This window comes from Macrosteles quadrilineatus, unplaced genomic scaffold (assembly GCF_028750875.1).
Source record: "Macrosteles quadrilineatus isolate MER2022 unplaced genomic scaffold, UCM_ALF_1.0 Scaffold_4__1_contigs__length_99947679, whole genome shotgun sequence".
NCBI classification, from domain to species: Eukaryota; Metazoa; Arthropoda; class Insecta; order Hemiptera; family Cicadellidae; genus Macrosteles; species Macrosteles quadrilineatus.
Window position 1 is genome coordinate 62,588,959 of NW_026542597.1, and position 25,859 is coordinate 62,614,817.

Consider the following 25,859-nt stretch of genomic DNA (forward strand, 5'->3'; position numbering starts at 1 on the left):
AAATCATCAGTATTCTTGGGATTAAGACTATTTCCCCTTTAACTGAAATTTACCCCCCTGTAAACTTACCACTGATAATTTTTGCTTCAATGAATTTTGTTGTCATTTTTTTAATCGTCAGTCTGGTAACGTTGCACAGCTTCGGTTGATTTAAGTTTCACATTAGTATTATTGGGGTTCCTTCTTTTAATTACAGTAATGTGGTGGGTTAATGACAAATTAAGAGGCATTTGAATACCTGAGATAGCACACATTATTCACTTAATAATTTATTTTAGATTGTGTGGGTACAGAACAAAAGATGAAAATATTAAAAGTCATTGCCATCCCTTTTATTGTTTATAATACTTTGATTAAGGTTCTAATGTTTACATATTTAACATTGGAGAATTTAAACGTTGTTGAGTGCACAGGTGTGCTGCGATTGGGGTTTAATAAATTTGGACTTATTCAAAAGTAAAATAGTTTTACTCTGTGGAAACATTGTGGCACTATTTTAAATCTTGACTAATACAATACAGCATGTTGTGGAGTGAAAATTTAAAAACGTACGTTTTCATGTCCCTGGCCTTTTACTTCGTAGATACTGGATTTGTAGTTTATTATTATGTGTTTTTATATTTTTTAGGATGGGGGCAACATGTTACACACATTTATTTAGTTTTAAATAGGTTCTAGGTATTTTTTTCGTATTTTTAAAGTCTCGAAATTCACGACCATGACGTGTCCCTAGGGTACATTTTCCAACTTTCACGCTGTTTTTAGACTAATTATTCATGCCGAAATATATAAAGCCATATTTTTATGTCATCAATGGTTATTAAACTTACAAAAAAGGAGCATATTATAATTTTATTGTCATTGCAAACTGACTACCATGACAAAATAAGTCTGTCCCTCGATTTGGCATCACGACCATTTGGGAAAAATTTTCAACTTTGGAGCACGACAGTGGCAAGCCTGGCGTCGATGGAGTCAGTTGGTTTTAAAGACTAGTTCGGGGTGTACGTCAGGATTGTAGTGCCAGTCGTTTCGAGTTGAAAGGAGGAATTACAAGATTAATAAAGGAAAGATTGTGTTTTTTGTAATTTTGGTGTGTCCATGACCGTACGTAGTCATTCGATGAAGTAGACAAGGTGTTAATTTTTGTTTATAAGATATTTCAATTGCTATATTAACCTAGAAGTCCACTTTGTATCCTCGAACATGAGGTGCAGGGCTACCGCCAGAACAGAGCCAAATAACACGTAATTTCACGACCAAAGTTTCACGACCATCGCGGGTTTTTTCACGACCAATCCGGCCTTATGGATTATAGTGTGTTTGGTCGTGACAATAACTTTAATATAATTGTAAATTGAACAGTTTAGTTCAATTGAAACACATATTTTTATTATAACTAACAGTATAATTGAAGGATTGTTTAGAAAGATTTAGATTATTTCAGACAATTCACGACCGTACCGCTTGTCCCTGACCATCACGTTTATGATTTCTATCGTAAAAATTTCAAAAATTAAAATATCGTCATATTTCAATGTTTTATACACAAAAGAAGCACACCTATATACAAACACAACGATTTTTCGGGTCTCAGGTAAGTTTTTTCGGAGTTATACAAACTTAAAAAGATTGTATTGGCTTTTTTTTTAAATTTTTTTAGTTTTTTTATTTTTTTCTAGAAAGACCAAATATACCAAAAGCTCAGTGACCTTTTTATTGTATAATGGTCATAAAAGTAAATTAGTTTATAGCAAAACATAGTTATAAAAATAATATTAACTATTTTTAATATTCATTTAAACGTCCGTTATGGTCGTGACAGGATTTTGTGTTTTTCCACTAAAGATGCTCTTTTTAAAAAAAACTACCAAAGATATTGCGTTACCATGGACATTTTATGAAACTTCAAATGTTAATGAAATAAAAAAACTAATAAAAGTTTTGAAAAAAGGGGAAAAAATTTTGCAAAGTGCTTTTCCTGAAAACGTACGTTTTTAAATTTTCACTCTGTGATTATTCAAACCTACAAAACAGTTGCTTATTTGTCAACATTGCAGTTCAAAAAGTCTGACATTGGCCTACTTAAAACCCTCTGGTGAGTAGCCATTTTGACGGATCTGCACCAAACTTCACACAAACCATCCTTGAATAATGCTTAATAATGCATGAAATTTTCATTACAATCTGTCGAGCGGCTTCGTAGTCCATAAGGTACATACATATAAATACTTACATACATACATGGTTCCTATTTTATAGATATAGATTAGTAGGTAGTGTTATTCACCTAATAACTGTTCTAAACAAGCATAATCTCGAAAATGTAAATGGGCACCTGTCACACTGGGTTCATTTTATCTAGGAAACAAGTTTGGACCCTATTCAACTGCACAAATTACGCACGGGTCCCCTCCGTACACTTTTAAAACTACTAGTGTTTAGTGTTACCGGTATTAAGAAAATTAGCAACACTGGACCTTTGAAAGCACTCTCCAGAAATAAAACAAAGGATGGGGGCAAAGGCTTATAGGTAATTGCCTTTCAATTTTTCATTCGTCACTCTTTTGAATCACAGGCCTTGAAATTACACCTATACCGTATAAATCGTTTAAGTGAAAAACCAAGTGAACGATGTGACGGGTGAAACATGAATGCAACAGAGAAAACCCTTGTATTTAGTAGATAGATATAAATTATCGATCATCCTCTTACCGGACGGATACCATTGATTATAGCAATGCACACAGTCTAAATAAACAAGCTACATAAGTTATTCGTACCAAAAGGCACTTTTTACTTTTGTTGTGTGTCACATTAATATGCTGTATTTTTGCAGCTGTTTAGTTAAACTCACGAAACTAATATATGCTGATATATACGAAATACTAATTTAATATTAGCGTGAGCTGTTAGACCTTTTAACACTGAAATTAAATGTTTAATAAAATAAAACTCAAAATAAAAGTATATGCTTTCAAAATTCCCTTACTCTCTCAATTATCTAATATTCAAAAGAAAAATCTTAAAAATCCGCCAAGTGATTAGAAACTTAGGGAGAAAAAAAATTCTTAATGTTTTATTAGATTTGTTAGCAGAGGATGGTATTTTTCCAAACCCATGAACACAAATATCAGTTTGCCCCTTGAACAAAAATGTATGCGACACCTTTGTTAGTTATTACTTCTACCACCGTTCTAGTGCCGAACCAAAGAAGTAGTAGAATTTTTATTTTGCAAGGAAAAGAAAATGATTTTAACAATTCGTGGTACCGAATCATTCGGGGGACTCCAAACTTGGATCTGAAGTTTGGTCGCGGCGCTACGGACGATTGTTGCAGTGTGGACGGTCCGCGGTTGCGAGTGGTGTTTGGTGTTTAGTGTTTAGTGTTGGTGTTTAGTGCCCCGTCGACCTCCGCCATGGCAGCGTCCTACTTGCTCCTTGCAGCTGTCCTCTCTACATCACAGGCTCTTAAACTACGTGAGTACAACTAGCATACGTATATGTTTAACCACAGAAAAAGGTGCACTATGTAGTCAGACTACCTGATGTGTTATAAAACGCGCGCGTTGTATATGGCTAATTGTAGGTTGAAGAGTATTTATTTATTGATAAAATATTTGAGATATTCTATTAATGCTTTGAATTATGTGTATACACTGTGTGTAAAACTTGTTGGAATTGCGCAATGAAAAAAATATTATATAAGGCTTACTAGCTGATAAATATACTATATACACGAAATTAATTAATAATTATCACATTAACAGATCAGAAAATAATCAAATTAAGTAAATTTATCCGTCGGAGCCATAAATAAGCCTAAGTTTAATTTAATATCCATCCAAAAAATGTTGAGTGCAGAAACTTAAATACTTTAATGAATGGAGATGTGTAGGATGAGTGGCGCGATCTTGTAGTCTTGTTAGTGACTAAGGCCGACATAAAGTAACAAAATAATATAAACATAAAATATTTTTTTATATAATTGCTACAAGCTACTATGCTGCTATTTAATATTTGTCAATATGTACTTAAAATTGAAGAATTAACATTTTCGTTTGGTTTCTTGTGTCTAACGTATTATAAATCCATAATTCATCTCTAGTATTTGGAGGTTTGTGATGTTAACAATTAGGTTTTCTGCGCTGTTTTGCTCTTATTCATTTATGATTTGGAATGTAGCACCACCCCTAGTTTAATAACAAAGTATATAAACAATAAAACAATGGCTCGTATTGTTTCAATCATTAGCAAATCTTATCATTCATTATACACTCAGCCTTCAATTTATTATCTTCGCCTCAAATTGAGCCAGTGTTGCATCTTAGAATAGCCTAATAGGCCTACTATGATTGATAACTGATGTAATTTCGATAATAAATTTAAAATCATGATGATTACATTCGTGCGCATACATATAAATAAATATAGACTAAAGTTATTTCAATAATATGTCCATGCAAATGTTATTAGGTAGTTTAACAAATGCATGGGTAAAACACCGTTTGTTTACAACGAAACCAGTAGCGCAGGTTTTCAACCTAAACTATATTTACTCTGTCAAGTTGGGTAATTAAACATGCTAATTACCGATAGAAGCAACAAAATAGAGTTTTCTCCAGACCAGTTCAGAGGCAGCTTTACCTTGCAGCGTAGATGGAGGTAAAACTGTTTATATCTACCTCATTAGGTAGACTGTTTGACAATTTGCTGTATCGTTCCGTTATAGACATGTCAAAAGCAGAATATCCCTTAATTTCAATCAGTATCGAGAGACTTGGTGCACAAACTTGATGAATAGATTATTCTCGTCTTTACACTTGCTGGCGTCGACAGATTTGACGTTTCAATAGAGAACACAATTATTTATAGGTTTACTGTTACCAACAAACTTACTCTACATACACACTTGAAAAGTAAGAAATTGCCTTGGATTTACTATAGGTAAATACTAAAATACTAGCTGTATAAACTGAATGGATAACCTACAATGTTTGCTGTACAAACTTGAACAGTAGAATATTCTCTCTGATTTACAAATGCTAGCTAGTACCAATACATTTACTGTTTAGACCTGGAAAGTAGGAATTATATATTCTTGTATTTACGTTTGCCAGTATTATTACCTTTCAGGAAATATGAAAACATTTACAGAGAACAATTTAAAATAATCAAAACCATTACGCATTTATAAAATGTGTTAGGGATTATGTCAGCGAAGTAATGTCTGAGGCTACTGAAACAAAGTTTATAGCATTGTACAACTACTTATGTTTAACACTAGATAGCAGGGAAGGATTTGTTCGATGGATAATACTAACAAAAGTATTATATCATATGTGGTGGTACCAATAAACGTGCGTGGTATTAGTTTATTGTGCTTTTAAATTTTGTTCACCGTACGTTAAATAACAATAATCGATGAGGGTTCTCAACTATATACAATGTGTGTAAATTAAGTATGAAAACAAAAATCTGTATTTCTAAAACCGAAATGGGTAGAAATATTCTGTTTGTGGCATTATTGTTGACGTTCCGTAAACATTTACATCAACAATATTTTTAACCCCCCAAACATTGACTTTTTCAAATAGGGACCCCTATTGAGTGACCCCTCATTTTGAAGGGTTTGTCTGAAAGAAATACAGTGACGCAAAACCAAGGTAGATAATATGAGGTAGACGCTCACCCATAGCCATTCGATCTCCTATGACATTCCAAATTTTAAATCGTTGGAATGGGCGATTTTCACATAATTCAAACTAAGGAACACCTACCACTACTTTTTGGCTAGGCGTGATATATCTACCTCGGATTCGCTTCATTATATTTCTCTTGACAAATCCTTCAAAATGAGGGGTCACTCAATAGGAATTGCTATTTGAAAAAAAAAAACGACACCCCCAACCCACTACCCTGTTTTGGGGGTAGATAAAAACATATTTTGATGTAAAAAATTACGGAACCTTTGTTAACAGTCAACGCCACACTCAGAATATTTCTATCTATTTCGGTTTAAAAAATACAGATTTGTTTCAAGACTTAATTTACATACTGTATGTCTCGAGGATATTTTTAGTTATAGTATAAATTGAAAAGTTACAATATGGAGGAGATAAGAGCAAACATATTTGATTCATCGCAGGATGCATTTCCCTACATTATCATATTGCTGACTGTATTGTACAGTACATGATGTTAGACACGATTACATATTTTATAGCAGCACTCTGTAAAAATTTAAACATAAATATATAAAACTGAAAACAAATTAATAACACTCTCCAATACATTGGTCATCTCATTTAAATATATTCTATAAAATAATTTTACAACCAGCTCTTTTGAAATGTAGAAACTGAAGAACATTCTCCCCTACCTGACTGATTGTTTTTACCATTTAGTTTAAGACCTTATCATTCTATAAGTATAAACATAATTTAATTTAGCTCCTTGAATAAGGTTTTCAATTCGTGTCCAAGTGTAAGTCAGCAAGCCAAGCTTCTGTCATTCAACTCAAGTTTCACCTCATATTTCATAAGAAGCCATTACCGCTTTATCGTGGTCGACCTCTTAACCTATTTGCTAATTGTTTAATCTGACACGACCGAAAAGTATCCCAATCAAATTCCAATTCTGGATAGAAAAAATGTATTAACTTTCTAACGAGGGAGTTTTATGAAATTTATCAGAGAGTGGAAAGATTTGCTGAACAACCTACCAGCTACCACATTAAGCTGGTGGAACCAGTTTCCAACTATGTGTAGATAAAAATATCTTTTACATAGTTCTTGTGCCAATTCTTCGAAATTAATAAAAAACTTAAGACTTATTTTCAGAATAATCAGTTATGTTATCAAACTAAATCTAGGTCTCTAACCAAATTGAACGCTGTTTTACATGCGTTGGAGGCTCTGGCAATCTAACTTTTGTCTTAAAAAGACAACCTACATAAGTAGGCTATGTTACTGTATACATTTTATAAGCGGACCTCAAGGTCACATTGCCTGATCCGTATCATATTCTGACTTAAATGTCTTGCATCGTTTGAAAACCACATCGTCGGTACAAACCAAAGTACCATGGTGACAACCAAAGCACTGTGGTGCAAACCAAAGCAACCCAAACATCCTGGTTTGGGTTTAAGTGAGCCCACTTCATACGGGCGAACTGCATACCACTTGTTCATGATAAGAAATCAAGGTTTTAAGGACTTATAAACGTACCCATTGTGTTATAAGGGGTTTTGTCGCAATATTTCATTCTCTATGGACTGTTGTATGTGTTAGCTAGTATCAGGTTATATTGTAGATTAGGATGCGATGGTCACTAGGTTGTCAGTTAGAATGTAGTGTGTCTCATCATCAGTATATACACGTATCGTGAGGTAACAATGTTATTCATGAGACAAGTGTTGAAAAAACGACCACCTACAACACTACAGTATATGATACTCAGTAGTCTGTTGTATGTGTTAGCTAGTATCTGGTTATATTATAGGTAATGCTGCGATGGTCACTAGGTTGTCAGTTAGAATGTAGTAATTAAATTCCATTTTGTAGCCCCTGAACTGCTTAGTATAAACTAAATTAAAACATACCTCGTCTTGCAGTTCAAATAAATAGTGTCTTTTTCAATCCACTACATGTTTCGCCATGTTGGCATTTTCAAGTGGGTAAACAGAAACATTGAGACTTGAAACATTATAATTCGGATATTATAATGTTTCAAGTCTCAATGTTTCTGTTTACCCACTTGAAAATGCCAACATGGCGAAACATGTAGTGGATTGAAAAAGACACTATTTATTTGAACTGCAAGACGAGGTATGTTTTAATTTAGTTTAGAATGTAGTGTGTCTCATCATCAGTATATACACGTATCGTGAGGTAACAGTGTTAGTAATGAGAAAAATTTTGACAAAACGACCACCTACAACACTACAGTATATGATACTCAGTAGTCTGTTGTATGTGTTAGCTAGTATCAGGTTATATTGTAGGTTAGGATGCGATGGTCACTAGGTTGTCAGTTAGAATGTAGTGTGTCTCATCATCAGTATATACACGTATCGTGAGGTAACAGTGTTAGTCATGAGAAAAATTTTGACAAAACGACCACCTACAACACTACAGTATATGATACTCAGTAGTCTGTTGTATGTGTTAGCTAGTATCAGGTTATATTGTAGGTTAGGATGCGATGGTCACTAGGTTGTCAGTTAGAATGTAGTGTGTCTCATCATCAGTATATACACGTATCGTGAGGTAACAATGTTAGTCATGAGACAAGTGTTGACAAAACGACCACCTACAACACTACAGTATATGATACTCAGTAGTCTGTTGTATGTGTTAGCTAGTATCAGGTCATATTGTAGGTTAGAATGCGATGGTCACTAGGTTGTCAGTTAGAATGTAGTGTGTCTCATCATCAGTACATACACGTATCGTGAAGTAACAATGTTAGTCATGAGACAAATGTTGACAAAACGGCCACATACAACACTACAGTATATGATACTCAGTATTCTATTGTATGTGTTTGCTAGTATCAGGTCATATTGTAGGTTAGAATGCGATGGTCACTAGGTTGTCAGTTAGAATGTAGTGTGTCTCATCATCAGTATATACACGTATCGTGAAGTAACAATGTTCATGAGACAAAATGTTGACAAAACGACCAACTACAACACTACAGTATATGATTACCATTACTATTGAATACTGAGGTCAATATTGTATGAATAGTCAAAGACGATACTGAGTATACTATTAGTTATATTAGTACAGGCGATTGTTAAATATGACTGGGACGGGTGGCGTCGTCCTGTAATCCAGCTACTAGGAGGTCACGAATTGTGGATATTTATAGGGATGCACTGTGGATGCGATGCTCCCTGGTGTGGATTAACGTCCGCACTAGTGAGTACTACGACTATTCGCAGTACTATTCTGATAATTAGACTAATTCGTAAATTACAAGGAAAAATTTGGTTCGGATTCCACTATAAACTGTAGGTCCCTTCTAGCCTCTCTATAATAATTGTTGTTTGTTACAAACGCCAGTGCTTTCCTTTCATTACTACCAATATAAAACTGCATTTATGTTAGGATCCAACGTGGGTTCAACTGACTACGCTATGACTGATAATTCATTATAGGTACCGGGTGTCCGAAAAAGAACTGAAACATTTCAAAGGCGAATACTGATACCAAATAAGAGACTATGTATAATGTTATATGTATGTATTTAAAGCTTAAATTCTCGATATGAGCACCATTAGTGGCCCGGCATAAATTTAAGTGAAATTTGACATCTTCTCAGGTTTTGATCAGTATTTCAGAGGATATAAACGGTGCTATTCAATGTGACATGTTATAGGAGTACGTTTTCCCATCGTTGGGTGACATTGAGATGGGGAATGGCCCTGACTATTTTCAACAGGATGGAGCTCCACCACACTACAGTTTGCGTGTGCGAGTTTCGACGATCGGTGGATTGGCGGGGAAGGGCCCATCCAATGGCCTCCCAGGAGTCCAGATATGACTTCTCTGGACTTTTTCCTTTGGGGTGGTAAAGAATGATGTCTACTCAGTGCAGATTCGGGATCTGAATCACCTCCCACAGAAAAAAAGTTGCATGTGTTGTTGCAACATCCCCTGAAGCACTGACCTGGGAAGTGGTAAAATTTCGCTCAGGTTTATACCGGGCCACTAATGGTGCTAATATCAAGTAATATCATAGATAAAACGAGTTTATAATAAAACTTGAGGATTTAAGCTTTAAATACATATAAAAAACATTAAACATAGTATCTTATTTGGTATCAGTATTTGCATTTAAAATGTTTCAGTTCTTTTTCGGACACCCGGTATTTTCTAAATAACTTTTTTTCTTCATAACTTTATCACTGCCTGCGATCTTTATACAAGTTTTCTTACTACCCTGACGATATTGGTTTCGATAGGTTTTACCATTGTCTATTGGATACTGAAGTTTTTACTTAAAATTAAACTAGTGTTAACGTAAACAATAATAGAATCAGTGTAATTTCACTACTCAAACATCTCTTCGAAATATTTAACCTCGAGTGATATTTTACCGTATTTTTACAGTAGCAGTAATTTTCTTTTAAAGTGCCAAAGATTTATTCTAAAATAAATAAAAACCACATTTTGTAAAGTGAATGTTTGAACAATATTTTTTCCTTGTCATTGCATGCACTGTACAGTATTTGAATTTTCACCTAGTAAACATTTGATTTATCTTATTTATCAATACAATACCAAAATACCCCCGCTGCAGTAAATCTGCAGACTAAGCGAATTTCCATTTTTCTGGCTGGATTTCTACTAAAATATTCCCAACAAGTTTTCAGATTTATTTCCTATTTAAATAACATTAAGTTAATTTTAATGAGTAATTAGGTTTGCTGCTACAGGGAAAGTATTGGATTGTTTTTTTTAATTGAAATGTTGATTGCGAGTATGAAATAAACACAATTGACACATTTGATTAAAGTATACTCATAAACAAGCAAACTACAAACATTTTTTCGTTATATAACATGTTTTTTTATTCTCCATAAGAATAACATGGGAATTTTAAATTTTATAATTATTGAATTATCTCTGTAACTGTTTGGCATATATTCAACAACGTATATTCAAGCTTCAAGCGTATATTCAACAACGCTTCAATATACAACATTACTTATTTTTTTAAGTTCTACAAAATGGTTTGAAAAGAAATTGTGAAATTTTGTGTTTTTAGGGTCAAATGGGATAACCCAATTTTTACCCCACAAAACCCCCGTTCATAGTCGGATCATGTTGGTTCGTGAACTCGTTTGAATTAATAGTTTGAGTTAACACGTTTGTACTAAATTTCATCAAAATCGGATCATTTTTGCTCGAGTTATCGCGCTAACGGACTCATATATAAATATCTGTGGTATAAGCTGCTATATGGCATTTCAAAATATACTGGTTTAAGTATCCAATTAAAACATTTCAATGAATGCATTCATTATTAAATGATCAAGTGTATCATTTAACACCATCATTGCATAAATAAACACTAAATATAAAATTGCTTACAATTATTCCAGTTAATATGTCAGATATCGAAATTGCCAATTAGAGTGTAATAAAAATCATTGCTTGATTAACGAATTACAGTTTTAATTATGATGAACACTAATTAAACTGGATTCAATTACTGTATTGAACGGAGTTATCAATCAACCTCAGGCATTGTCACAATTAATTGTTACATTAGACACAATGCAATATTAATGTGAGCATTGTGATATAAATTTGGGGACGTCCAATATAAATCAGCCTATACATAGCAATGCGATATTCAAATTCAGGGAATATCTTTTACCTTTGATTGCAAAATTCAGATTTTTATCAATGTTTTGATTCGTCAGTTTAAAGTCATTTGAACTATATTGATGGATGAATTTTAATTGCTTCAACAATAGAAGAATATATTTTTATATCCAAACTCTATTCTTTTTATCATCATTCACTAGTATTTTGGAATTTTCTACATTTCTACTGTGTGTCAGCTAAAACGAATAAACATAGCTATCCGTGGCCAATTACGCGTTGCAAGTCTTTCGACAGTTGGAAAATGGATGCAAAACGATACTGCAAAATATAACTGATGGAGAATTTGAGTTACCAATTAGTTTCAGTGTGGCGCCAAACGAATGACTTTGGTAGCTGAACCGTCTCCCTGTGACCTCACAGCTATGTCAGCTGTCACAAAACACCGTCGGAACTGTTAAAGGTAAATGTTAGGAAATAGAGTTTACCGGTAATCTGAAAATAACCTGACAAGCAGCTTTAACTATTAGTTTCTACAGAAGACAGAACATTTCATCCCGAAGTGTCTCTTGCCATCGGTTTGAAGCTTAACCGATTGTTAATGGTCAATTTAGAAGCGTGAAACCGATACTCTGTGACGTAAGATTGTACTCTTGAGTTTGTACAATGTCTAGAAGGGAGATTTCTCCCCTGGAGATGAGCCATTGGTATACATTTGTGACCGATTAACGCTTCTTTTGTTGGCCAATTTGAATAACTGTCCCAAAAGTAGTCTGGAACATGGACTCATAAGCATTCAGTGTCTACGTCTAGACGGAACATTTCCTCCTGAAGATCCCCAGCCACCTAGAGCTGTGTAGCCGATCAATGGAAAGTAAATTGAGGATATTGAGGTTACCAACTGACACAGTGACTTCAGTTATGTAACAATGAGTCAAGCAGTGGATCTGCAGGCTGAGCAGGTTTGCAGTTGCCTCACATATACGGAACCGCCTCAGATTTATCTCGGTTCGTCGACTCCAGCCTAGTTAGTGGCTCGACTCGCATTCTACAGTTTATATAAACTGTTAAACACCAGTCCAACCTGTTCGACCAATTAGTTTGACCTTGAAGAGTCTTCGATTTTTAGTGTGTTGCACCAACCGCATTTTCACCTGTTTTGAAATTGATTGGTTTCAAGAGGCACCAAGACTTGGTTTGAATAATCTGTTTACAATGTATAGTTGATATCCTATATTGTGGTGTACTTAACTATACATCGACACTAGCATTCCCAAAAATATGGAATTGTTCCAAAACTCAAATTTACTCCAAATTCAAGTTACAGTAACAATTTTGCAAAAACTATATATAAAAGATCTGTCAATAATGTTAGAAACGTAGAATAAAGAATCAGTTGAACTCGACTAGGCCGTTGATATAATTATTATCAAGTGTCAACGATGTAGAATATTGAACGATATGCAATATTATCTTGGCGGATAATTCTGTTCGTCTGTGAAATTGAATTCATAAAACAATGGGTTTAGTGTTATCCGCTGTTTACTGTATTGTCGGCCTAACGGGGAAAGGGAAAACGGTGCAGATTGTGTAAAACCTTGTAGTTTATAGCTTGAAATCACTGCTAACGACTCTTAAAAATTTTTTAGAACTGGAATTAATTTGTGTGGACTCTCTTATCCATAAACTATAGGTGGAGTAGCTATTACTCTTCATGAGTAGTAAGTAATTAAAACAGTTAATATGAAATTTGTACCATCGTAGAGTCATAAAAAAGGCTTTAGACTGAGATTGAAATAAAATTGGAATAAGCATATTTTTACTTTTTCAGAGAGAAAAAAGTTAAAAATAATTTCACAATAGAAAAGATCAAACTAATTTGTTAAATAAAGTTTCTTTAGTTTGTTAGAAATAAATTGTAAATAATTACTTTTCATTTCTTGCAATTCTCCTTAAAACAACATAACGTCTAATTTTTCTTTACCAAAATTGTCAAAATACTTCTGAAAGTCAATGTGAACATATCCACAAAAAAGACAAACCGTTAGTAATTTTATATATTTTCAAACACATCTTGTTATTTTTTATTTACGAACTATCCCAACTAAATCAGATTACAGGACGAACAAAGAGTAGTACTTCATTAGGGTGTACATTGCAGACTAACACAGTTCATTTGCGAGGGAGAATTTGGCGGGACTGGTGGTGTTTGTAGAAGTTACACCGTGTGGTCGCAATACCAATGAGTAACGCACGTGAGGCAAGATTACCTTGAACCAACCGACATGACGAGCCTCATAAATAGGCATGGCATATAGGAGACATGGTGAGACCCATCATACATAGGACAGGTGATTTCGAGCCATATTAACTGACACGCATAAAGAACATATGGACCGACTTATCTTGCAATACTTAGGCTATATGATTCATGTCTAGACCCATTAATTGACACTCATATAGAACATAAGGTTCATCTTACAATAAATACACGAGTTATAGTGAGCCCCATTAATTGACACATTTAGACCATATTACCATAGGCCTACCCATCTTACAACAAATACATATTTACATATTTATATTTTTCATGACTACGATGCTACAAATTTTATATCAACTGTTTTAATTACTTACCTACTATTCGTGAAGAGTAATAGCTACTCCACCTATAGTTTATGGATAAGAAAGTCCACATCAATTGACACTTTTAGAACATATGACCAGAGTCATCTTAATTTAAATAAATGAGCTGTGGCCAGCCTCAAATGACACACGTACAAATCATACATACCAACCATTTGACCAGGCTCATCTTGCATTACATGAGTTATGCCGAGACCCATTTACTGACTTACGTGCGACTATATGACCAGACTCATCTTACATAAAAAAAAGACTCGATTTAGTAAATGGAGGAAGAATCATATTGTATGTATGAATGTCGTATGTTATTGCAAATTAACATTTTACCATTACAGTATTTCAATAAACAGTCTAATGGGGAATAGATCAATTAAAGCCTTTAATTTCATCTTAGGATTTGTATGGTTTATTCTTACGGTAGATCTAGTCAACGAACAAAATTATTAAAGAGCGCACAAGCGAACACAAATGTCGTTGCAAGTTTATAAACAAACATTAAAAAACGTTACTCTATTGGAAATTTTCTTTTGTGTAAAAATATTATATGGGTTTGATTTCTGGATATCACAGACATTTATTTTTTACGAAACAATGTTTAAGTACTGCTTACTTGTAACTAACGGATAGCTATGCGTTCCAGTAAATTAAAATGAAGCGCTTTTCGAAGTAGCTTTGTTATAAAACAAAGTCAAATAAATTTACAGGTACGTTCTACAAATATTGCCATTGAGTTTGATTTTTATTTGGTTAAAGCTCTGTGTAATCGTAAATACTGCATTCAAACATGCAATAATTATCTAAGTGAATGGTTAAATACCAACAGTTCTCTGCCCACATTTCATGTTAATCCGTGTGTTTCGCTAGAAATAAAAATACAACCTTTTTTGGTCGTGTATAGAACGACAGTGTTTTACACAAAAGGTAAAAGGCATTTTACACATTTATAAATATTGGATTTGGATTTCAGGATAAAGTGACATAAATAGATAATAAAATCCAATCTTCTGATATTTAATGGCTGAAATGTTTTAGATCGCTGATTGCTTTCTGAGATTGGCTGTGAAAATCAATAATGCATTTTCATAGCGTATTTGCACTTGCAATTGTTTAATCATGAAAATCAATTAGTATTCTATGCATTCTCCATTGTAGGCTACATGAAACATCAAGTTTTATTTTTTTAACGAAACACTGTACTGTTATTACCGCTCTTTTACGCCGGTTATGTTAGTGCAGCAACCTGCAATGTAGGTACGTCCAGTTGTCACATTTATAAATAATCAGGCTCCAATGAAGCTATGAGTTTTGTAATACAGTACAAGATAGAATTCAATGTTGTGCTAGATCTTTTTCACATGATGAGTTCGTACTAATGGATTCTGTTAGGTTTTTTTTAATATTATATTTATTATATCTTTTTTTTTATACATATAATAAGAAAATAAGGTTAATGTGAGGCATGTTAATCAGTGTGTATATTGTTATTTTTTTGTTTGTTGGTAATTAATTTATTTACGTTATTTCCCAATTTACTTAAAAGTTGAGAAACTAAATGTTTTTAGCACGGTAACTGTGTTAACCTCCATGCGTTGCACCACGTTAATCTCAGCCATCTTGTGTTTGTTGGAGCATGATATTCATTGACGTGCATGTCACAGTGTGTCATTCACAGAATTGCTTGTGTTCGTTGAAGCATGATCCTCATTGATTTGTTTGCTGCAGCATGTTAATCTCAGCCATTTTGTGTTTGTTGGAGCATGACATTCATATTGACGTGCATGTCACAGCGTGTCATTCACAGAATTGCTTGTGTTCGTTGAAGCATGATCCTCATTGGTTTGTTTGCTGCAGCATGTTAATCTCAGCTATATTGTGTTTGTTGGAGCATGATTTTCATTGACGCGTATGTCACAGCGTGTCAATCAAAAAATTGTTTGTGTTTGTTGCAGCATGTTAATCTCAGACTTTTTGTGTTTGTTGGAACATGACGATCTTTGATGTGCAAATCACAGCGTGTCATTCATAGAATTGCTTGTGTTCGTTGAAGCATGTTACTCAATGATTTGCTTGTTGCAGCAAGTTAATATCAGACATTTTTGTATTTGTTGTAGCATGTCACGTTGTATTTCATTGACGTGCATGTCACAGAGTGTCATTGATAAAATGGTTTATGTTTGTTGCAGCATGGTGCACTCAGACTTTTGTGTTGGTGGAGCAAGATTTTTACTGACGCGAATGTCACAGAGCGTCATTCATAAAATTGCTTGTGTTCGTCGAAACTCATTCATTGATTTGTTTGTTTCAGCATGTTAATCTCAGACTTTTTTGTGTTTGTTGGAGCATGATATTCATTATGCAAGACGATTTTGTTATAGACACGTTGTGACATACGTGCCGTATGTCATAACGTGTCTATAAAAAAATCGTTTGTTTTTGTTGCTGCATGTTACTCTCAGACTTTTTGTGTTTGTTGGAGCATGATATTCATTAACGCGTATGTCACAGCGTGTAATTCATAGAATTGTTTGTGTTCGTTGAAGCATGTTACTCATGGATTTGTTTGTTGCAGCATGTCAATGTCAGACATTTTTGTGTTTGTTGGAGCATAACATTCACATTGACGTGCATGTCACAGAGTGTCATTCACAGAATTGCTTGTGTTCGTTGAAGCATGATCCTCATTGATTTGTTTGCTGCAGCATGGTACACTCAGACGTTTTTGTGTTTGTTGGAGCATGATATTCATTGACGTGTATGTCACAGACTGTCATTCATTATATTGTTTGTGTTTCTTGCAGCATGTTACTCTTAGACTTTTTGTGTTTGTTGCAGCATTATGTTCATTGATACGTATGTCACAACGTACAGTTCATAAAATTGTTTTTGTTTGTTACAGCGTGTTACTCATTGTTTGTGTTTATTGCAGCGTGTTACTCATTGTTTGTGTTTATTGCAGTGTGTTACTCATTGTTTGTGTTTATTGCAGTGTGTTACTCATTGTTTGTGTTTGTTGCAGCATTATGTTCATTGGTACGTATAACACAACGTACAGTTCATCAAATTGTTTGTGTTTGTTGCAGCATAGTACACTCAGACGTTTTTGTGTTTGTTGGAGCATGGCAGTCTTTGACATGTCATTCATCAAATTGTTTGTGTTTGTTGCAGCGTGGTACACTCCAGCATGTAGTCGTAACGATCCCAATCTCAATGACTGCGTGGTCAAACACGGTCAGCAGGCTATACCGCACTTCATCAACGGTAAGTGTATACATTATACACAATTTCACAGATTATATATAATCATATACATATGAGGTAAATCAATACATTTACTGGTAGATTTTGAATAATCGCTTCAGTTTCAGACAACAATGCTTCAGTTCAATTTAGAACTTAATGAGTTTTCAACTCCATTCAAATATTAGTTACTCTGCGGGAATGTTTAATTGATTTACGTGTGGGTTTTTATCAGAATTTAAATTAAAATGATATTTTGAGTTCTGTGAATTTGTCTTTAGTGATAAAATTACCTTACCAATCGACCTTTGAAATATAAAAATAAATGAGGAAAACAATTTTCAATAACTTAAATGCATTTACATATGCTTTAATTTTAACAAAGGTTAACAACTAGTAACGAATAATAAATAATTTAACAAAGGTGTAAACACGGCCATATATCAAAGTATCTCTTTCTTGCCGTAGGTCTTAAGCTCAAACTTCATTGACGTGAGAACTAGTTTTCTTATGAAGGAGATCCACCAAGATTAACCGTAAATATCTACACTCACCATAACTTTTCATAGTATTTTCTAATCGAGTGATCATTGCATTATTGCCATAGTGCTGCCAGTGTTACTTACTACAAGACCCCTGATTTACACGCTATTTAAACAAGCAAAATTATGTTCTCTAGTCTCGGAGACTGTATCAGAGAATGTTGTTGATGCTACTCTAGTACTAGTAGGCCTATTATTTTGTTTAAGGCCGTTTGGCCGCTAGGCTAGTCTGAAGGTGAGGAGCAGTAGTTCTACCCGTCGCCACCGCGCGCGCTTTTATTTATACTTCCATTAGTTGTCCGTCTTATGACCTAATTTTTGTTGCAATACCACAAACCGCCTAATTGTAGTGATTTGTTTAAAAAATGTCACATTTTTTATTTATAACTTTTTTGAAAATTGAAATAGCTCATGTAGTTAAGGTGCATTAAACAATGGTTTTTGTAATTTTTGGTGTCTCAGTCTACATCCGTTCTTGAGTTTAATGGTAAAACGAGAGTACACTTTAAAGCACTATATCTCACTTGGTAAATGGGGAAAAAAATTTTAAAACCCTTTTTTTCCATTCTTAATAATAGCTTAATGAATTGGTAAGAAAAAAAATTAAAAATAAAATATTTTTAAAAATGGGCCGAACACCCTTAAGTAGCCTCCGCTGCTGTCAGGATGGCCCGAAAGCCCTAATGTAAACGACCCACGGCTGTTTCGTGCTAAGAAAAAGGTAACCCATCTTTAGGTTATAATATCTATTCTAAACGAAAGGTGGGCTACCTTTTCCTGGCTAGGCTAGCTGTTCAGCTAGCCTCAGTCGCTCATGGCGGAATTTGACAGAAATTTTAAATTGCTCCTCAGTGAGTGATTCTTAATTACCTAGACACGATAACCTGATGATGTGCTACATTTATGTGGTACTGTAGATTCACCTTATTTGCCAATATTAGGACGATCCACAGGCCATATATCCATTACATATTATGTATACCATTATACAGGGTGTCCCACAAAGATATGCAATTTTTGAAATAATATACCAAACGTACCCAACACTCTACAAACTTGGAACTTTACTGTTATAATGTCGTAAAAAACATCAAGTCACATTTGCTTTTGACAATTCAGTGAAAAAAGTGGAGTAACAAAATAACAACAGCATTTATGGTTAGCGTAGTAGTGCATAGCTAATTAATCATAGACATCAATTTTCAAAGATGTAATGAGTTAAATTAATTTAATTGATGATTTGCCATTATGCTATCTGTTTAATTACTTTAATTTGGTTTACTACAATTGACAAACATCGAGACCAAATTCCATATGTCAATCAACCCACCATTTGAACGAAAACCCACCAAATATTTTGTTGTTCCACCATTTTATTATGATTGATCATGATCAAATTATTAAGAGGTGATATTTTAAAATGTACCATTCTTGTCGTAGCTGTGTATATTCAATTTTGTATCGTGTTCCATCTTATGGTACATAAATTCACGATAACAACCTCTTCGCGGGACACTCTGTATATTGTTACTACCGTAGCCCACCCTATACACGCTGGTGCCTGTTGCAGGAGACCCTAAGTACCGAGTGCCCAAGTTGGACCCTCTTGTGATTGACCAGCTGGCTGTGAGGCAAGGCACGAGGCAGGTCGGCATCAACCTCATGGTCAGAGAGTGCAAGATCTACGGCCTCAAGAATGCACAGTTCATCGCTGCAAGGTACTCAAAATATCTTTCTTTGTGGGCCTACATGCTACATAGCTGGAATAATTAGCATATTCATCCATGGAACTATTTGACTAAGTTATTGAGTAGGGCTTATATTAAAGTCCGGTTGTATTCGCGGTACTCAGGGTTACATTGTCAAGTGATGGTTTAGATGAAGAGAAAGTAATTCAATTTCCTATAGATTTATTGTGACGTGGTTATGAAACTCCGATAACTTAAAATTGTCCAAGAAAAAGTGCCCAAGAAGATAGGCTACTTATTTTTACCAAGCAATGTTCCTTATTGGGTCTCATAGACTTTTTTTCCCTCACAATGATTGTACTTGACTTTTTGCAATTACCTAATCATCTCCATCTTTTAAAGACTTAACCAAATTTGTCTGCGAGGGAAAAATCCCTGATTGTTTCACAAGGAGTTATTTCACTTCCAATTTCTATACATTGGATCAAGGGATCTTCTATCAGAAATATTGTTACCCTCTTTCCCTAGATTATGAAAAACCTTTTTCAAATATAGGAAAGCTAGTTAATCCTGCAATTGTTTTAATCCACCAGTAGTCTCATAATAGAGAGTGATAGCTTAACATCCTTAAAGTGAGAAACACTTGATGAAGGTCATCCCAGAATTTTACTAGTTCGACTCCCAATAAGATATCATCTAAAAACGTAAAACTGAAAATAAAGAAATATCTTTTTAACAGAAGCACAGTAATTCGTTCTCTGATTTAGTTTAGGTATTGAACTGCAGAAATGGATGTACCTACTCGTATTCTAATTTACAATATTATTTCAGAACGGACTTGAAAAAGAGACACATTGAGTGGGACTTCAAGTTTCCCTCTGTTTTCATCCGAGGCATCTACAACATCACTGGCCAGGTCCTGATCCTGCCAATCATGGGGAACGGACACGCCAACATCACAATTAGTAGCTACATTACTATACCTTTTTATTTTTACATTACTTCTATAATCTTAATCTAAATAATGATAAGAAAACATTGTTTGGTTGGTCTTGGTACTAAAAATCCACGACGATCTTCTTTATTGAGGATAACAATGTCTGATTTAACGAAAAATTATGAATTCAAATAAGTTTTGATTTTAACCCTCATTGCTTTCTTTTTTTCAGTCAAATTTGAGGATTGTACCACACAATTTTATTTTTTAGTTTCATTCTTTAAAAGTAGTAATCTGACACAATGTAGCGAATAATGTAGATTTATAATGTAATTGTATAATCGTGTCATCGCATTTTTAAATTTATTTAGATTCTGGACTATTGTTGTGACGGATGGCAAATGAAAAGAATATCATAAATCAACAACAACAAGTATAATGTATAAGTAATAATGGAACAAGTAGTTGCATAGCTAAAGTTTTGGGTTGTTCGCGTCGTGTTAGATCGTTGAATTATTAAATTGAAATAAAATAAAATCCAATCAAATGCGTCAATAGCCCGAAATTCAGGGTGTGTTATAATTCTTTCCACCCATGTGTCATTTAAATGATGCTTTACCTACGAACACATTAATATGAATTCAAGAAAGCTAATTTAAACTCGTATCGTGAAAGTGAATGTCATTTAGACTAAAACTTATTTTAATTTAACAAATTATTGGCTACATAGCCCAGATTACATAAATAATAATAATGAATATGTGTCAACTTTCCTAAATGTACATTTTACATTTTAGGTCGCTTATAATCATAACATTGGCAAGGAATTAGTCAAAACCAATCTAATGGTTATGTTGTTTAAGGAATTGCGGAGGTTCCAATTAAATGATTAGACACACACGTTTTAATATGTTTTGCGATCTAAAATGTGACCCGATCTTGTGGCGGGGATGAACCTAAACATGAAGAGATACCGGTAATCGTAGAAACTGAAAACCAAAAATATGCTTAGAGTAGTCAAAAAGCAAAATTATCAATCGACACTGTCCAGTTAAAATGAAATCACAAAAGGTGAACTCAAGCTCAACTCTATGCTTTCCTACCTGAAGATCGGGTCAGGATTCAGATGCTGAAACGAATTGAAACCCAAGCCTAGACTTCATATGTGATGTTAAAATTTGAAGCAAAAAACGTAGAACAATCTGTTGAGATGGTCTACCGACCAATGACAATATTTTGTGTCAAGTGATAAACAAATCAGCTTTTTGCCACGGTACTGCATCGACTGTAATTAATATTCAGCCCGATACACTAGTACCCTCTGGTGAGATGCCTGAACTTCATAAATTTTCATGGCTTCAAATTTTTACATCTAATGGGAAGTCTATGATTTTACTAAATCAGTTATGGAAATATTTCACTTTATGTCATCCACAATGAACTTGTAACAAAAAAACTATTGCGATGCAAAACTTGTTACCTAGCAACCTTATCTCGTAGTAAATCTCATACAGTAGGCCTAGAGTGTTGCATTAAGATGAGAACGACGGGTCGTCTCTTCATTATACTATTCCATTAGCTAATATGACGAGAAAACGCCGCTTGGGTCATGATTTAATTTGCTGTTTGAATTCATCAACATATCTGCATGCTGTATCAGCAGCTGATATCATTTCCTGCATCACTATTATCTGAGTTGCAAAACATTCATTGTTGATGATATTTAGATATTGAAGGAATCATAAAGTACGTCTTAATTGTGTAAACTGATTTATAGATTCTATTGAGGAACGTTATAAAAGACTGGTCAATAGTATACAGATTTTATTAGAGTTATTTTAACACTCTACCAAACTATTTAGGTTATTTTGTTTATTTGAGAGAAAAATAAGGTCTACCACTTGAATCTTGAAAGAAATTAACTAAAAATATCACCTACCGGTATCCAGTACGTTGCCTTATCGACCCAATTCTCTGTCCCAAAGCTTTAAGCGTTGTGAATTGGTGCTCTGGGAATAATTTATTGATTGGATCCCTAGTGAATGGAAAGACATCTACGCTATTTACATTGTTTACTTACTTAAAATATTATAAACTTTACATAATCGTATTCCAAATAAAATATTAAGAATAAACGTTTATTTAGCTTAGATACCTTTGGTTTCAGAGACCACAAGTTATGTTATGATCCGTACGTAGGATTATATGAGTCTGATAACATGAGAGTTTTCCTAAAGAATTTTCGTAGGATAAAAGTAATTGGTGAAGCTATTACGGATTCATAGTCAATGCTATTACTATACAAATTGAAGGAGCACGGACATTAAAGTAAAGCAAAATATTGAATGAGCGTAACATCATCTAACTCCATGCCTTTCAGGATTTTACAAAAATAAATGTATTTTGTATGCAACCTTAACACTAGCGAAAATTGATATTGGTTGAAGAGACCAACTATAATCGAATAATTAGAACTACAGATACTAACGCAGCAATGATCATCAAGAAGTTAATGTGGTCTTCAACACAATACACATGTTACAGATGATCTGACGATAACATACAAGTATGACTGGGTTCTGAACAAGAAAGGCTCCAAACACTACATGAACTTTACCAAAAGTAGTCTGGACTTTGACATCGGGGGAGCATCGTTCTACCTGGAAAACCTCTTCAATGGGGACAAACTGTTAGGTAAGTCGGTCAATTCTGAATTCTTCTAACTATTTCTTGTCAATAACTATAAACTGTAAAAGTGAGTGGGGAGCGAGCTGGTCTGCTGGTAGAGCGCGGGGTTTCGGTCTCTGAGGTCCCGGGTTTAAATCCCGTCCATCACCACTGGATTTTATCCAAGTGAAACCACTATTCCTAGCCTAAAGTGATGATAAAACAATTCTGGTTAAAATGAAAAATGCCTCTCTCTTTGTGGGTTAAAAAGTCACTACTCTATTTTTATAAGAGTTCAGTAGCAATACATGACATGGCATCTCTCTACATTATTGCGATTCCCAGCTATAATTGAAATAATAGAATTAAGAACAGTTTTTAACCATCCCTTTCCACCACATCTCACAACCATTATTTTATAGGAGAAAACATGAATTACTTCCTCAACCAAAATTGGCGAGAGGTGACCAAAGAGCTCGGCCCGGCTATAGGAGAAGCTATAGGCGAGGTGTTCCGACTACTACTGACCAACATCGCAGACCTGGTACCTTACGAGTACATCTACCCTGACACACCCGCCAATGCTACATCCACCACCACGAGCAAACCGGAGAAGGCGCCTTGATGACGTGCTGCGCATAGGAACGAAACGTTGTATGTACAGGACTGTGGGACTTACAGACCTAACGAAGGAAAGAATAAATAGACAGATTAGAATGCATTTTGTGAGAGAAGAGACAATAAGACCAAAAAGAGCTCTATAATATAATTTTATATTGTACTAAGGGGGAAAAGTATTTATATACATTTTTCGTCCTATGGCATAAGAAATTAATAATTGTAAATTTAGGAAGATTTTGTTCATTTTACCAAAATGGTTATATCTTCAATTTGAAACAATTTTTTTAACAGCCAACATTATATAGGTTACAGAATTATTAAGGAATTCAGTAATAACAAATTATAAGAAAGTCAGCTTTTCGTGATTGAGCAGAAGGAAATTTAAAAAATAATAAAACACGGGATTAAATTAGACAACCCTCTGAAATATTCTCACAAATTTAAGAAAAAGTTTGATTAAACATTAGGTTCTGCAACTACAGTATAACTATACGCTATTGGCAATTCAATAAAGGTAGTGCAATAGCCGGCAGAGAAGCATAGCGTCCAAGTGAAAATGTTTTATTAATGCGTTTCCATTATACATTAGTGACTCTAAAAATTCTTTTAACTTTAATATGTTCAGTGAATGCCAAGATTTAATGTTTTAGAGTCCTAAAGAGGATTTTCCTTTCACATTACTTCTCTTTACATTTTACTTTTATCATTAGTTATGATTCTTAAAAAAGTGGCTAGAATTGTTGTAGACATTTTCATAAACCTCCGGATAATATTAGATGAAGGAAATAATAATGATGCCAAGAATTATCACTTGCAAATCATTGAACAACAAGTCATTGTACTCACGTGTGTTTTTTCAAGGTCAACCTTGACTATCATTATGACTTGGTACAACGTATTCATCATTATGTACGTATTCAAAGTAGACACTTCCGCATTCTTTTGCACCTCAGCTTAAATACTTTTATTATATTTAGTTGCTAATGTTGAATCAAACTAAAACACGAGCTATTCAACGCTTATAAACTGAGTTCCAAAGGAAATAGATAAGTTAAATAATGCATAGTTGCATTAACAATACTAATCTGGTTTGAGAAAAAAATACATAAAATATAACTATTTTTTATTTTTTTTATTTACGGCTAAGAGTAATAAATATTTGTCGATTGTTGCAAGGCATTAATGTTCCACTTTCATCAGCTGTTTAATATCATGAAATCTTATTGTACAGTAAGCTTTATTGTATTTATGTAAGGTATGTATATTTTACGAAGAGTGTTAGAGTAAACTAGGATAATATGTGCTGTAAATGTATTTTCTATGAATATACTTATACCACAAATAATTGTGTTTGAAGGGTAAAATTTTGTTTATCCCTTAATTCTCGTTATTATTGATCTGTTTAGTGGAGAAAGATTGCACATGGAAGTTGTTTCTTTTCCAGCTAAAAAATTTGATCCAGCTAAACCTTAATGGGCCACACAACTTAGTTAACTTTTGAAATATAATATTAAAATGACATTTGGGGGAGTGGATGAGTATTTTTACGACTCTTTGTAGAAAGCCTAACACAATTAATCCTCCTTTTTAGCCTTACATGATTAAAAAAATTGCTTAAATAGTTAGTAACTAACTTTTGATCTATGGTTTCAGATTCTACACAAAAGCTGCGTTTTCAGTTCCACTTTCAATATCTAATAGTTTTTTCATACATCCATCTAGGCGGTAGGATTTTTGCACACATGGGTAAGATTTTTTACAAGAAAATAATACTTCTGTTTTTAATTTGGAAAAATTGACTTACTTTCTCACTCACAAAAGTTTAAGGACCGTAATACATAGGAAAAAACAGAAATATAAAAGCAAACAATCACTGCTAAAGATATTAAATGCAGCAATTTAATTCTAAGAATTGTAGTTTGTTCCAGACAATAAATTAAGAGTATTCTGATTTAAAATACAAATTTTGGGCAGAAGGAATGCCAGTCTCCTTGTTTCAAAAGTAATTTTATAGACAGTAGCTAACATTTTAATTAGTATGATTTTGTACACTACGTGCATTTCATTGGTGAACATTCATGCGAACATAATTCTTGTAATCGATTTGCTCGTTCTTATTTTCCCGAATAAATCAACTACCCAAATGCATGTCCTAGTATGCATTTATCAATACAGTTTA

At 33.9% G+C, this 25,859-nt stretch overlaps 1 protein-coding gene across 1 annotated transcript; it reads left to right on the forward strand.

Moving 5' to 3' along the window:
- Positions 1–3,373: 3,373 nt before the first annotated feature.
- Positions 3,374–24,995, forward strand: LOC128992044 (protein takeout-like). Its single transcript, XM_054415420.1, has 6 exons — positions 3,374–3,480; positions 17,154–17,246; positions 19,338–19,485; positions 20,287–20,420; positions 22,937–23,086; positions 23,482–24,995. The coding sequence occupies exons 1-6, from the start codon at positions 3,420–3,422 to the stop codon at positions 23,682–23,684; spliced, it is 789 nt and encodes a 262-aa protein (XP_054271395.1). The 5' UTR covers positions 3,374–3,419; the 3' UTR covers positions 23,685–24,995.
- The last annotated feature ends 864 nt before the right edge of the window (positions 24,996–25,859 follow it).

Bases quoted from the DNA above. Each gene is read 5' to 3' on its own strand.
- LOC128992044 (XM_054415420.1), top strand. From the start codon at position 3,420: ATGGCAGCGTCCTACTTGCTCCTTGCAGCTGTCCTCTCTACATCACAG. The intron at 20,421-22,936 runs GTAGCTACATTA...CACATGTTACAG, and splicing joins ACACGCCAACATCACAATTA to ATGATCTGACGATAACATAC. The intron at 23,087-23,481 runs GTAAGTCGGTCA...ATTATTTTATAG, and splicing joins CAATGGGGACAAACTGTTAG to GAGAAAACATGAATTACTTC.